A 15,618-nucleotide genomic window follows, 5' to 3' on the forward strand; every position below is an offset into this window, starting at 1 on the left:
CATCGACAGACGAATGGATAAAGAAGATGTGGTACATATATACAATGGAATATTACTCAGCCATAAAAAGGAACGAAATTGAGTCATTTGTTGAGAAGTGGATGGATCTAGAGACTGTCATACAGAGTGAAGTAAGTCAGAAAGAGAAAAACAAATATCGTATATTAACGCATGTATGTGGAACCTAGAAAAATGGTACAGATGAGCCGCTTTGCAGGGCAGAAGTTGAGACACAGATGTAGAGAACAGACATATGGACACCAAGGGGGGAAAACTGCGGTGGGGTGGGGATGGTGGTGTGCTGAATTGGGCGATTGGGATTGATATGTATACACTGATGTGTATAAAATTGATGCCTAATAAGAATCTGCAGTATAAAAAAACAAACAAACAAAACAACTAATACTAAACTTTCATTGGGTTATTTGTATGGAAATATGTTAATATAAATGTTTCAGACATTACATGAAATTTCTAAAAATCTTATATTTGTATTTGTATGGAAATATGTATGGAAATATGTTAACATAAATGTTTCAGACATTACATGAAATTTCTAAAAATCTTATATGTTCTGGTATAATGTTATAAGTAATAATCCTAGTTATTACTTTAAAATGTATATCTCAGAAATAACTAAATTTCCTTGTCAATTGCATTATTATGAACTTTCATCAAATCTTTAACCGTGGTCATTTTTAAGTCTTTTGTCATTTACAGACAGTTCTGGGTGTACTCTGATGCTTTTGCAAATATGTTCCTATAAAAGGCTTTCATCTTCAAGAAATTCATGGAAAAGACTCTGACAAGTACAGGTTTCTGGTACCTGACTGTACTGCTGAACTGAATGAATAAGCATTTTCAGAACTCTAATGAAAAACTGATGAACTCATAAAAGTGCTAACAAAAGATCAAGATGAAAAAAAAAATTAATTACATGGGACTGAGTGAACTGATGAGGATGAGTATAATTTTTGTGACTTTCTGTCTGAATTAAAAAAAAAAAAAATCCCACAAGGACTCAGAGGCAAAGAATATAGAAATCAATTTTCACTGCAAAGTAAAGGAGCTGTTACAGTGGAGGATTACTGGACTGAATGTCAATATTATGACATAGTATGAGTGTGTTTCATGTTTGGTAATTGCAATCATTGTTGCTTTTGTTGTGGTCATCCATGTACAATGCTTGGTGTCAGTCTATTTATCTCTTGTAAAAATAAAATACAGTGTGTGTGTGTGAAAAAAAATTACATGTTTTCATATGCATAATAGAAGGGTAAAAACCAATATTTTAACAATAGCTATCTCAGATGAAGATGAGGAGTGGGTAAAAAAAGGAGCTTGCATTTTTAAATGATTCTGTTTAAAATATTTTTTTTACAGAGTGAGGATGTAATGTCTTTGTTATCAAAATAAAAAAAGCAACTTGAATGAAGTTTTCTGCTATAAACTTTTGTTATAATAGCTCAGTGTAAAAGAGAATCTATATTATGTTAAGCTTTTTTTTTTTTAAAGAAAAGGCATTGGATTTTGAAATGGAAATTAAAGATTTTTATTTATTGTCTTAGTTAAGAGACTTCAGAACATACATTTTAAGGGGTATTTTAAATAGTATTAATAAAAATATGATTATAGTATGATTTAAAATGTTCAGAAAACCTTTTTCAAAGAGCTTATTGTTATAATTATCAATATTTAGATAGTACAAAAGAACAATAACTTAAGTAAAAACACTACAGCATGATACATTGTGAGCTATTCAATATTTGTGTAACCATTTTTCTAGATTAGGAAATACATACTAAAACAGACATAAGCTTCCTTGTATTTACACACATTAATTATATATAAGTATTTAATGAAAATAATCTTGTGTATATGAGATTGTGTGTGGGTACATGCATGGTAAGAATCGACACCAGTTTAGTTTTGACAATTTTGAAGGTGTTCAATAGGAAGAATCAGGACTTGTGAGGGAAATTATCCTAGAACAATGGGCAAGATCATATTCATATAAATAGGGTGTTGCTTAGTTTGAGCTGGCATACATATTATTTATCTACTATTTCATGCTTTTTTCTTAGTCAGCTCAATGTCCCAGAAGATCTGAAGTCTTAGTCTTAAATAAGTCTATGATTACATTTTTGAAAATTAATTGTTTCTTTCTCTTCCTTCTTCTTTTTTTTTTTGGCTTGGGGAAACTTGAATAGTAATTCTTTCCCTGGCATAGGATGACTCTTAAATGCAAAAAATAAAATTAATCTCAGATGATTCCAACTTTGGGGTTTTATTTTTTTTAAGATTTTAACAAACGTATATACTATATATTAAGCACTAATTCCTGTACAGCTTATTTTTACTAGTTTGCATCCAACTAGTTTAATGTATTATGAATGTCAGCTGTCTAAATCTTTTGAAACATGTCTCAACTGAAATTGCAGAGCAATCAGAGCAAAAGCCATGGAATAAATGAAAGAATGAGATGTTTCCATGATAATTAAGACCAAGGATCCATGAGGGGCAGAAGAAAACAAGCATTCAAGGATAAAAATCAAGTTTTCTAACTAGGTTAGGTATTAACTGGAATGGGATCTTGGAATTACCAACTTTTATTTGGTGTAATAATAATGAAGATGCAAAAAAAAAAAAAAGGTTTTTGGGCACTTTTTTCCTGAATGGAAACCTTCACCAAAAGAGGTTAAATGATTTAAAGGCAAGTTCTTTCTCCAAAATGAGTAAATGACATCAGTTCTAATTCTTACTGAAGATACTAACCAGCCATCAGGATATTATCTTTAATACTCAGAAGGGAAACTGATAGGTAGGGAGAGGTAAGGCCTCATCAGAGAATTCTAACGAGATATAGCATCATAGAGTGTTTACCTAGGTATTATCCTTACCTCCGTAAACTCTTCAGGTAAAGGTGAACCATCATAGTCTGTATCTTCTGCTCTCTCTTCAGATAACTTCCCACTGGTTTTCAATGCACCTGGGAAAGAAAGAAATAGGCCAAGAGGAATTAAAATGCTCTGTAGAGGCCTTCCTGTACTCCTTTAGTGTACCAACTTACTCATTCTGGTTCATCTACCTGGAGCACAGGCATCTCGTGCTGCATTATTTTGGTTTAAAAGATTCTGAGCTTCCTCATCCACAACATCCAGCAGAGACTGGATAACTTCAGCTTCTTGAGGATCATCATAAATATCATCTTCTTGTACATCAGATTCTTGAAAAACAGTAATTTACATGGGGTTTTACTTTAAAAAATATTGATATGAGAAAGAGACAATGTGTCAAATATAATATGTCAGGTCTTTCAAATTTTAAGCATCCACTTTGAAAAAGCAGCCATGACAGGAAAAGTAGTTTACACTAATGGGACCCAGGCATTTTTAGTTCTAGAACTACTTTGGCTGTTATGACGAAAGACCACATAAATGCAACTGAATAAACCAAAATCAATCTCTGTGATACATCTTTTCAAAGGACAGTAATAATTTAATGTTTATTTCCCTAACTTAATCCCAAATTGTTAATTTATAAAAGAAACTAAAGAAGTTTCAACCAAAGAAGTTATGTTACAAAGATTAAGGATATAATAGGGCAGCCCAAACATCCCCAAGAAAAAATGTCTCAGTTATTAGGTAGCCAGTGAATTGCTGCTTCAGAAAAAGAAACAATTATCAAACAAAACTGCTATCTCTTCAATCATTTAAAAATCATTTTAATCTTAGAGATGAGAATGAATACTGGACATTCGTAAGTAGTGCAGCTAATATTAATTTTACGCTGTTCTTTTATTTCTCTGAACAATAATCTTTCCTTTTAAAGCTATAGGAACATGTAAGGCAAATAAGAAAGGCTGCCAACATTTCTTTATTACTTGAATTATTAGGGCATTTAGAGTAACTGGATGACTCATTTGGGAAACTACCTTTGGACAGAACCAGGTTTGCTGATTCCTTCATCTGATAAGTAGAACATTTTCCTTCAGCGTACAAAATTTCAATGATTTCTTCCCCATTAACCTAAAGTATAAAATCAAAGCAAATCATTAGTTTACTATTTTACTAACATCCAGGATTAGGGAGGGACTGCACACGGTCCCTCCATGTCCTTCTCCCCTTCTTTCTCGGTACAATATCCTTTTTATATTTCCCCTTCTTGGATCAATGCTTCTAGGAGATACCAGTGCAATGAAATATGCAAAGGGTATGGGACTTTCCATCATCACATATGCTTGGAAACACTAGATTAAGCAACATTAAATCAATATTTTTATTCCAAGAATTCTCACAATGCTTACTAATATAAATTTTGAGTTGTCAAAAGAGAAATGTATTATGTAGTATTTCCTAAATTTATTTGACTGCAGAAATCTCTTTTTAAGGCATACTCTATGGGATCTGTCTTCCACAGAACTTTTTAGAAAAGTTATATAGACCTACTAAACTTAGAAGTCCAGGGAAATGAAAAAAAAGTCAATCTTTTAAGTATTTGTGAAGTTGTTACATGGACATAGTCTTCAGTTTAGCAATCTGATCAACTGTTGGCTATAAAGATTTTCAAATCTAGTCTAAACCTCATCTCAATTTAAGGAAAATAGCAATGGATTCATAACTATAAAGTAATAATTAAATGGAATGTAACTTTTAAATTCAGTGGTTATGAATGAAGCACTTCATGGCACGTAGCGTATTAAAAGAAAGATGATTAGGGCAAAATGCAATATTAAATGATTAGAATAAATTAAAATAATTTTATACAAGTAAAGGGTGGTTTGCTTTAAAGATTTTACTTTTTTTATTAAGATAAAAGGTAGACCTAGAGTCTGTCATACAGTGTGAAGTAAGTCAGAAAGAGAAAAACAAATACTGTATGCTAACACATATATATGGAATCTAAAAAACAAAACAAAAATGGTCATGAAGAACCTAGGGGCAAGACGGGAATAAAGACACAGACCTACTAGAGAATGGACTTGAGGATACGGGGAGGGGGAAGGGTAAGATGGGACAAAGTGAGAGAGTGGCATGGACATATATACACTATCAAATGTAAAATAGCTAGCTAGTGGGAAGCAGCCGCATAGCACAGGGAGATCAGCTCGGTGCTTTGTGACCACCTAGAGGGGTGGGATAGGGAGGATGGGAGGGAGGGAGACGCAAGAGGGAAGAGATATAGAGATATATGTATATGTATAACTGATTCACTTTGTTATAAAGCAGAAACTAACACACCATCGTAAAGCAGTTATACTCCAATAAAGATGTTAAAAAAAAAAAGATAAAAGGTAGAGATAGTAGATGCAATGAAATTATCTCTTCATAAATAGTGGTTACGTAATGTCAAAAAATTTCACTGGATTGTAAAATTCCACTCTTCATGAGGAATTCATAGTACAGACATTAGTATTCAAGGACAGAATATCGTTTGGGAGACTTCCTGGAAGATTTTAACTCCAACAAAAAATGTTTGCAATCACGAATAACAGAAGTTCTAATGTCTTTTTTTTTTTTCTTTTTAACATCCTTATTGGAGTATAATTGCTTTACAATGGTGTGTTAGTTTCTGCTGTATAACAAAGTGAATCAGCTATACATACACATACATCCCCCTATCTCCTCCCTCTTGCGTCTAATTTCTAGGGTTTTATGTTAATTTAAACAGAAACGCTACTTTTTCTCCCTTTCAACAACATGGTGATATTTACAAAGAAAATAAGCACTTTACAGCATGACTAACACTAGAAACACATGCAAATTCAGTTACTTCAGCTATGTGAAATTGGAGACTTTATGAATAAACAGAACAAAACGTGTAGCTATATCTCAATCTACAAACATACAGACACCAAGAAATTTTTATTTTTGTGTCCCAATCATTTCTGCCTTATAATTCTTCTGTTGCAATATCTTTTCAAGACATGCTAAACCATTTCACAAGTTTGAGATAACACAGTGAAATGAAAGGCATAGAATTTGGGGCTTCTGGTCAATTAATTCATTTTCTCCTCCTACACTAAACCCAGCTCACGTCCAGAAATCTTGTTGAGCTGATAAGATTTTCAGATTACTAGGAGGGAAATGCCTCAGCTCTGGATTTTACATGGAAAGATATTTGAGTAGTGAGGTTCAGAATAGATTGCATGAGATATGTGTGAGATAAAACAGTTCCATGAAATGAAGATCCAGCTGCAAGCTGTGTATATTACATGCCAGAAAGTAAAAAGAAATGTTAGCCAAACAAATGGGTATAAATGTAGCCTTAAATAAAGAGCTTGAAAGTGGAATTTAGTTACGTATTAAAATATTTTTGTTAAAACACCTCCAGATTTCCCTGCGATAATCTTAAATGATTTAGGTTCTTTCATTTTATTACGTATTAAAGCATTTTCTATGTCTTTAAAAAAGCAAGTAAGCCTATTTCTTTTGCCACTACAGTTTTGCCTCACTAGTAGCAGAGATCTGTCATTTGAGAGTCACTGCTGGTCAATGTTAACCCACTCTTAATTACATTTTTCTCTTCTGGGTATCTAAGAGACAACCAAAAGAATTGTGCACATTAATAAAAAATCGCAGCACTAAAGCTATCTATATAAGTAATTAGCCTATTTAAGAGCTGAATGTGTGCCCGATGATGTAGGGTTACTTGTGTGTGGGCTTTTCATTGTGTGTTACTTAGTAAGTCCTATTAGTTCACTAAGTACATGTATCTAAAAATCAATACATGTGTCTAAAAAAGGCAAATATTTAAATATGAAATGTTTGGTTCAAAATACAAACAAGCTACTTATTTAGATAAGGAAGTAGGACACAAAGAAGGTGGCTTTTCACTTACCTTGGAGAATGAGTTATTAGGTGTGAGTGCCGGTTCGCCACAAGGCTCCACAATGTGATGACCTGAAGGAAGAACAGAAAGAAAAGGATGAGCCACTCAGAACCACATTAGGGACAACAAAATAGTGAAAGAAAACCCATATTTCTGTGCATGCTCTTATTTTTATTAATACACTAAGAGAGGTCATATCACAAAGTGACTTAAAATCAACTAAACGGAACCAAATATTAGAGAAGGGTTTATTCCAAGGACAAAGCCAATTTCTTAAAAGAAAATAGTTTACATAAAAGCTCAGTTTGGGCTAAATGTTTCTAGTGTGAGATACTAAATATAGATTTTCCCAACTAAATGGAAGAGACATTACAGGTGCTGAACTATATAGTCACTGGAAAGATAGCAGGCCCTTTATCTCATTTCACAAAGACTATCAATTTAACACAGGAAAATAAGTATGGATACAACTGGAAAGGACTTTTACTATATTTATAAACCAAATGTGGATTTTAACTCTTAGACATCAGCACAAAAATTCAATACATATATTAAAAATGATATTGTTTCCCCTACAGTTAAAAATTAGATTCACTAAGAGGAAAAAAAAAGGTCATGAAGAACCTAGTGGCAAGACGGGAATAAAGACACAGACCTACTAGAGAATGGACTTGAGGATATGGGGAGGGGGAAGGGTAAGATGTGACAAAGTGAGAGAGTGGCATGGACATATATACACTACCAAACGTAAAATAGATAGCTAGTGGGGAGAAGCCGCATAGCACAGGGAGATCAGCTCGGTGCTTTGTGTCCACCTAGAGGGGTGGGATAGGGAGGGTGGGAGGGAGACGCAAGAGGGAGGAGATATGGGGATATATGTATATGTATAGTTGATTCACTTTGTTATACAGCAGAAACTAAACACACCATTGTAAAGCAATTATACTCCAATAAAGATGTTAAAAAAAAAAATTAGATTCATTATTTCCAGGAGATACCTTATTAAACTGCCAGGAAAAATAATTAAAAAGTATCCAAAAATGAACCACTGGTTCAAAAGACTCATATTGGAAGAGTATAAAGCACAATAGTTTATTATTTGTAATCTCTCCCCCCTGTTCCCCCTGTTCCTCTCTCCCCCTCTGTCCCCAGGCAACCGCTGATTTCCTTTGTCACTACAGATTAATTTGCACTTTTGTACAATCTTGTATAAATTGAATAATACAATATGGATTCTTTTTTGCCTGGCTTCTTTCATTCAGCATACCTATTTTATTTTAATAATGTTGTTGCATGTATCAACAATCTATTCATTTTTATTGCTGAGTAGTATTCTATTGCTTGGATATATTTCAAATGGTTATTCATTCAACAGATTTTAGACATTTGAGTGGTTTCAGATTTTGGTTATTACAAAGAACGCTGCTAAAAAATTCCTATACAAGTTTTTGTGTATGAATATATGCTTTGTTTTCTCTTTAGTAAACAAACAGGAGTGGAACGGCTGGATCGTATGGTGGGCATATGTTTAAATTTTTAAGAAACTGTCAAACTGTTTTCCACAATGGTTGTACCATTTTACATTTTCATCACTACAAGAGAGTTCCTATTATTGATACTATGTGATTTTCAGAATTCATAAAGAAATTAGGTCAGAGAATCCCATAAAGACAGATTACTAGGCAGTTTCTACAAGGGGGCAGGGCACAGCTACCCTCCTCTGCCTGGAAAGTTACAAACAGGAGTCTTCTCAGAGGTCACTAGAAAAATGCTCTTCTGACTGTTTTGTGAGGTAGTTTGACTCTAATGTGAACCAGAACTATTAGAAAGCAGCAAGAAGGACCCCTAAGGCATTCAGATAACAACAGAGAACGAAGATAATCAAACTACAACTGCAATTGGCAGATTTCTTTTAGCTATTTTGGTATTTAGATACTACTGCCTGATAACCTAAAAGTTTAGTTACATAAGACGTACTGGATTTACATTTCAAATACTCTTTAAGTTCAACCACATTCCCCTGTACCTAACATTCTTATATGAATATTATCAATAAAAGCTACATTTACTGAGCTTGATTATGTAAATGAGAGCATGGAGTCAGACATCCTAGGTTTAAATTCTGGCTTGACTATTTATTAACCCTGTAGCTTGGGCAAGTTATCAAACTTTTCTGTGCCTTGGTTTCCCCTTCTATAAAAGGAGGATAATAGTAATACTAGTCTCACAGGGTTGCTGTGAGGATTTAAGCACCTAGAAGAATACTTAGTCCAGAAAAAGCATTAAATTAATGTTTGCTGCCACAACTATTAAGATTACAATTTCTATTACTATGCTAGAATATAAGACAGATACTTTGTTTACTCATTGCTATATTCACAATGCCCAGAACACTGCCTGGCATAGAGAAGAAATTTAGTAACTGTCTGAATAAATTATTATGTGACAATCATTGTAAGTATATTATTGTATTTATGTCTCATTATAACCTTAACAGGTAGATACTATTAATGTTCTTATTTTACTGGTAGAAAATAGAGGCTTAGATACAGATCAAGTAACTTGCTAAGGTTACACAGGACTTATAAACTCAGTTCTATCTGGCTTTAAATGCCATGCTGCTCTACTCTTTCCTATTATGCACAGAATATTAGAGATGCTTTTATTTAAGTGTAATTTTTTCACTCAGATCCTGCAAAACAGTCTGGAGGGGCAATAAAAACATTTTAGTGATAGTATCCAAACTTGCTTTTGGGGAAAAAAACTGTTACCTCTCTATAACTACTTGCTGTCATAAAATGACTTTATCCTTACCATTGGCTTTGGCTGACTTTGGAGCTGAAACAGCAGACCTCTTAGAACTGGGAACCACTGGATGACCATCTCTGTGTTGTTTAAAAAAACAAAACAAAATGCAATTGCAAATCATTTAAGATGTTTGTTTAAATATCCTTCAAGCCATCTGTTAACTATTTAGCCTCAGGAGTTTTATTTTAGATGGGCTTCAGGGGGTCTAGGTACTTCCTGAAGCTACAGACAAAATTTTATTAGGGTTCATCTATACATGCTTGAGGGAGACATTCTTGACTGAAAAAAGATTAAGAATCACTTCTTTACATAATCTTCTTGGGTTTCAGTTCAATACATCACCATATTTCCCCTCTCATTTAAAACACTGGTAATATTCATGATCTAATAACTTAGTTCACTGTCACTCAGGTGAGAGTTCAAAGATAACTACACTCAGAAGTCACAGATCACTAAGTTTTGCCTATCTAAAGCCCCTGATACGTGTTTTTCTTTGGAATTACTTAAAGTGAAAATCTAGACAAAATACATATATTCAAAGCATTATAAGAATAGTACCACCCAGCATGAAAAACTGTCAAGGGACAGCACCTTGGAAGAGGATTAGAATGTGATTTTATTGTTGCTAATACTTCAAAGAAAAGGGAGGTTGCCTAAGGTATACAGTGTTGGGAGAGGCAATCAGCCATGGGTCCTAAGCATCCCTGTATGTTCTTGCTGGGTACCTCAGAGATGCACGGCTCTAACCACTTTTTATCTGGGCCAGTTCTCAAGGCTATGTTCACGGTGAGCAAGCTTGAGGAATTATGTAATCTCTCCCCAAACAAAATGCAAGCTTTCTTACAGGCTGCCATAAAGTGATGGGTCCCCTGGCTCTTCTTACAGTACTCTTCTCCTGTACTATAACCCACTGCATGTACAGAAACCCATGAGGCTCACATATGTCATCTCCATGGGACTTGGAGGACATGGGAACCGACACCAATACCACGCTCATGCTGCCTGCTGTGCCTTTAGTAATAAGGTCTTTTGTTTCTGATACAGGAGTTTCATATCTTCTACCAGCATTCATAAAACAATAACTGGCTAGTTTATTAGCTTGCAAATAGGGTAAAATTACAGACACTTTACAGCTCTTGACAGATAATTATCACAAGAATACAACCCTCCATTACTGTTACCCTGTGGACTTTATTTATTTCTTTAATTTTAAAATAAATTTATTTATTTTATTTTTGGCTGCGTTAGGTCTTTGTTGCTGTGCGCAGTCTTTTCTCTATTTGTGGTGAGTGGGGGCTACTCTTCCTTGCGGTGCGCGGGCTTCTCATTGTGGTGGCTTCTCTCGTTGTGGAGCACAAGCTCTAGGCATGTGGGCTTCAGTAGTTGCAGCACATAGGCTCAGCAGTTGTGGCGCACGGGCTCAGTTGTTCCGCGGCATGTGGGATCTTCCTGGACCAGGGCTTGAACCCATGTCCCCTGCATTGGCAGGCGGATTCTTAACCACTGCGCCACCAGGGAAGCCCCCCTGTGGACTTAAAAGAGGGCAGAAATAAAACAACAGAGGAGAGAGAGCTGGAAGAATGAAGGGTAAGGTAACTATGGCTGCTATTACTGTACCTTTAGTGACTTCAGCAAAGATCAAAGTAGAAAGAGAAAAGGAAACTGATTTTAGACCTAGGGTAAGGGCTGCTCTAGTGATTTGGAGGCAAAAAATTCATCTAGATCCATGGTTAGCAGAAATGTTTTCATAAAGACATTTTCCAGGTTGTTTGAACACTTTCCTCCTCCACTAATTAACATTCAGGTACACCTATGAAAATAACTGTATGCCAATCTAATTTTTAGAAATATTGAGGAAAACCCGTCAGGGGTTATGTTCAAGGGAAAAAGTGTACAATCTAACTTAAAGGTTCAGAAGGAAAAATGGGTTTATGATCAAATGATTTAATTAACAGTTTCTATATTTTGGAAGACATACTATATAAAACTCACCATGTATCGCAGATACAAATGTGAAGTTTTCTCTTATGTAACATAAGACTGTAATCTAGAAAGCCTGGGTTCATGTATATGTGGCAGGTAGAGTAATGGCCCCCCAAAGATGTCTGCATTATAATCCCCAGAACCTTTGAATATGTTACCTTGCATGGCAAACGGAATTTTGCAGATGTGAGTAAATTAAGGATCTAGAGATGAGGAGATTATTCTGGATTATCTGGCTGGGCCCAGTGTAATCACAGGGGTCCTTATAAGTTAAACAGAGAGGTAGGAATGTCAGAGTCAGAAAGATATGACGACCAAAGCAAAGAGTGCTGTGATTGCTGGCTTTAAAGATGGCAAAGGGCTATGAGCCAAGGAATATGGGCAATGTCTAAAAGGAAATGGATTTTCTCCTGGAGCCTATGGAAGGGAGCCTGCCAACACCTTGATTTTAGCACAAAGAATTTGTAGTAATTTAACAGTAGTCAGAAACTAATACATAGGGACTTCCCTGGTGGTCCAGTGGTAAAGAATCCACCTTCCAGTGCAGGTGACACGGGTTCAATCACTGGTTGGGGAACTAAGATCCCACATGCCGCGGAGCAACTAAGCCCCTGTGCCACAACTACCGAGCTCGCACACCTCAACTAGAGAGCCCACCTGCTGCAAACTACAGAGCCCACGCACCCTGGAGCCTGCACCACAACTAGAGAAGAGAAAACCCGCATGCCACAACTAGAGAAGCCTGCGCACCGCAACAAAGAGCCCATGCACCGCAATGAGCACCTCAACGAGTGCCGCAACAAAAAGATCCCACGTGCCGCAATGAAGACCTGACGCAGCCAAATAAATAAATAAAAACATTAAAAAAAAAGAAACTAATACATATTTTTTTTCAATTTATTTCCATTATTAAGTGAAAGAAAAGTTGCTATTAGCATTTTTTATAACGTGAAATTGTCATGAGGTATAGTGAATGTGATAGTCTATTTCCCATTGGTTGTAGACATGAGGTTCAGGTAGGACTGACCATGTCCCAGCTCTGGGAATCGGCCAGGACTGGCCTGGGAGAGTCAATATATTCTTATCCCTTTTCCTTATCAGGGCTGGTCTTAATTTAGGTCTAAGGCAATCAGCACACAGGCTTTGCTTTACTACGGTGATTGGTGAGACCTGTTTGAGGATTGCTCTGGATAGTGTGGGATGCAGGTGTGAGGCATGAAAACTGACACAGACATTTGACTACTATGAAGGAAACACATAAATTACTAACCCCCATTCACTTAGTCTGTGAATTACTAATTCAGGAATATCTTTAAGAAAACCTAGTATCTTTTAATGGCCTGAAATGCATGTGCACACACAAACAAAATCCGTGAATAATTGCAGAGTACCTTGTTGCTTTCAGCACCACTGAAGGAAGTGACATGTCTAATGCTCTCTTAGCCTCTTCCAAAGTCATTCCTTGTGTGCTGACTCCGTTCACATAGTGGATGATGTCTAAGAGCTGGAGATTACCCTCAGTGGCTGCAACTGACCTCGGATTGATATCACTAACATATACCACTTGATGAAGGCTGTCGTGACCTCCAGATAAGGAAAAACCTTCAGGGAACAGAAAAATATTTGTTTCCTTAGTCTTAACAGTACTTACTTTTAATCTAGGCAAGAAAAATCACACTGCACAAAGCGTGAATTTGCATTACCCAGCTCCTCTTTGTTGCATGTAAATGTAATGTCAGGTAGCAAATGAGGCAGCACTAGCATCCTGGGTAATTCTAGAACTCGGCCAAGAACTAATCTGACTGTCTTGGGCGCAGCTCGGAGTAGATTCACTGCATCTGTGTGAGTCATTTTTGTAACATCTGTATCATTAACCTATAAAAATGAGAATGGGGCAAAGTAGGATTACGATTACTGGAACACAGAAGTTGCCAACAGAATACAGTAATTTCCCTAACTTTTTATATAATTTATTTTAGCCAGTAGGAGATTCACAATAAAGAGTGGTCTCTAGTTTATTGGTAATCCCCACCAAGTAATTATAAATGAAATAATAATGTAAAATACTTAACAAATGTCATTACTTTGCTAATACAGAAAATTTATTCTTATAGCAATTTAAGAAACTTTCTCTCCCTGAGACCCAAGATAGCCTGTTTAATGCCTTAACTGAGATTAAGCATTTTCCAAATTATTACTAAATAAAGGCCTTTACTTTTAAGAGGTGGAGAAGGAAAATATAAACCAAGCAGAGAAATAGAGTATTATATTAACTCAACCTTCTTGCTTTTCCTTCTTCAGCCCTGGCTTGCTCTTTGGCCACATTTGCACAAATAGAGTCTGCTTAAATGTCTCACCTTTATGAGCCGGTCCCCAGGTCTTAGCCTTCCGTCACTTTTGGCTGGATCCTGAATGACATCATGAACATAACAACCAATACTCTGATTGCCTTTGGTTACTGTAAAACCCAGGCTTCCTTTTTCCGACTTAATTAGGGTAATGTGGAGTTCTATCTCCTAAGGGAAGAAAACAGTGATTCTTTTAGGTTGTCTATTTTGCTATAAAGGCAAAGAGAAAGACAAATATTATTTCCATTGATTAACACAGGAGGACACTAAACCTTAAAAGGTTACTTAACTTGCCCAAGTGAAGAAGCCAGGTTTGTCCAATTCTAGAAAATGCCTCCCTGCCCATGGAAGAGTTGAGTTTAAATTCAACATTATGTGCTTGTCTAGAGATAGCTGAGACAGAACTTACTCATGCTTCAATTCTTGTATTTTCAGAACAAACAGGGACAAACACCCATGCCAAGAGCAACAAAAGAAAGTTTTCTGGGGGGTAAAAACATGAAGTCTGGGTGACTAAATATCACAACTTGATGTATTTAGTTGTATAATTTTTTTTTTTTTTTAAGATTTCAATTGAGACACAAGGTTGCTTACAGCTTACAGGCATGATGACAGACTTCTAAGGAAATCGTTCAAAGATTATTTTCACTCTGTTGCTGAGAATGAAATTGAAGACGTAGATGCTACACACACACACACACGCAATTATAGGAAAATGAAGTATCTGGAAAGATTAACTCCAAAATGTTTATGGTTTTTGAGTGGTGGGATTATAGGTGGTTTTAATCTTTGTTTTCTAATTTTCCTATAATAAATATTTATTACTTAGGTAATAAAAAAAAAAGGTGATTTACTTAGGTAATAAAAAAAAAAAAGGGTGATTTCGAATCAGTGTTAAAGATATTATTCTTGGAAATTTGGCTTCCAAACTGAATTTGTAGCTTTAGAAGTTCTAGGGTTATTAGTAAAGAAAAGGATTCCATTTAGGCACCCATAAAACAGTGTGGAGGAGAATAAAACTACATTCAAACTTGATTAAAAAGTAAACAGGTAACTCATCAGAATTTGGAAAATAACAGGTACTGTGCTAGGTGCTCTACATATGTTATTTCATTTAATCCTCACCACAATACTATGAGGTTACTAGTCTCATTTTAGAGCTAAAACTACTAAGACTCAGAAGGATTAAGTAATTTGTCCATAGGCACCTGCCAAATTGCAGCAAGTCAGTGGTAGAGTCAGGATTTGTACCCAGGTCTTTTTGCCTTTTTCCCTAATTCTCAGCAGAGAAACATACCAGCCAGATATGTTATCTATTTACTGGACATAGATGTGAGGCTAACCTAAAAGATAGCCTTTTCCCTAAAGGGAAACTGTGGAGGACTACATTTTACTTGAGAAAATATGGAATTTTCTTCATACAAAGGAAATAACTCACCAGTTCAAAGTCTTCAAGGTGGTTTTCCAAGTCATTTTTCAAAGACGTCAAGCTTTCCTGTCTAGTTGGCTCAGAAGTGTGACATATATGATACTTATCCATTGAATTAGTGGAAGCAGATTCTGACTGAGATTGACAACTCTGCCCAGGAGTTACATCGGGTGGTCGAGGGGAAGGATTACTACAGAGACAAAGTAAGACTATTTTCAA

At 35.6% G+C, this 15,618-nt stretch overlaps 1 protein-coding gene across 13 annotated transcripts in view; it reads right to left on the reverse strand.

Annotated features, from left to right (window-relative positions):
• Positions 1-15,618, reverse strand: part of PTPN13 (protein tyrosine phosphatase non-receptor type 13) — a 241,528-nt gene that overhangs the window by 33,350 nt on the left and 192,560 nt on the right. For 11 of the 13 annotated variants that reach the window (XM_059922684.1, XM_059922677.1, XM_059922675.1 and 8 more), the window contains 9 exons: positions 15,409-15,589; positions 13,980-14,138; positions 13,326-13,497; positions 13,014-13,224; positions 9,646-9,716; positions 6,841-6,902; positions 3,935-4,028; positions 3,089-3,226; positions 2,901-2,989 (listed from right to left, as the gene is read on the reverse strand). In XM_059922684.1, the coding sequence (XP_059778667.1) occupies positions 2,901-2,989; positions 3,089-3,226; positions 3,935-4,028; positions 6,841-6,902; positions 9,646-9,716; positions 13,014-13,224; positions 13,326-13,497; positions 13,980-14,138; positions 15,409-15,589 (1,177 nt within the window). Of the gene's footprint in view, positions 1-1,650; positions 2,238-2,900; positions 2,990-3,070; positions 3,227-3,934; positions 4,029-6,840; positions 6,903-9,645; positions 9,717-13,013; positions 13,225-13,325; positions 13,498-13,979; positions 14,139-15,408; positions 15,590-15,618 lie in introns of those variants that run through there. The other 2 variants (XM_059922686.1, XM_059922687.1) reach the window with 2 other exon arrangements.

This window comes from Balaenoptera ricei, chromosome 5 (genome assembly GCF_028023285.1).
Source record: "Balaenoptera ricei isolate mBalRic1 chromosome 5, mBalRic1.hap2, whole genome shotgun sequence".
In the NCBI taxonomy this organism is placed as follows: domain Eukaryota; kingdom Metazoa; phylum Chordata; class Mammalia; order Artiodactyla; family Balaenopteridae; genus Balaenoptera; species Balaenoptera ricei.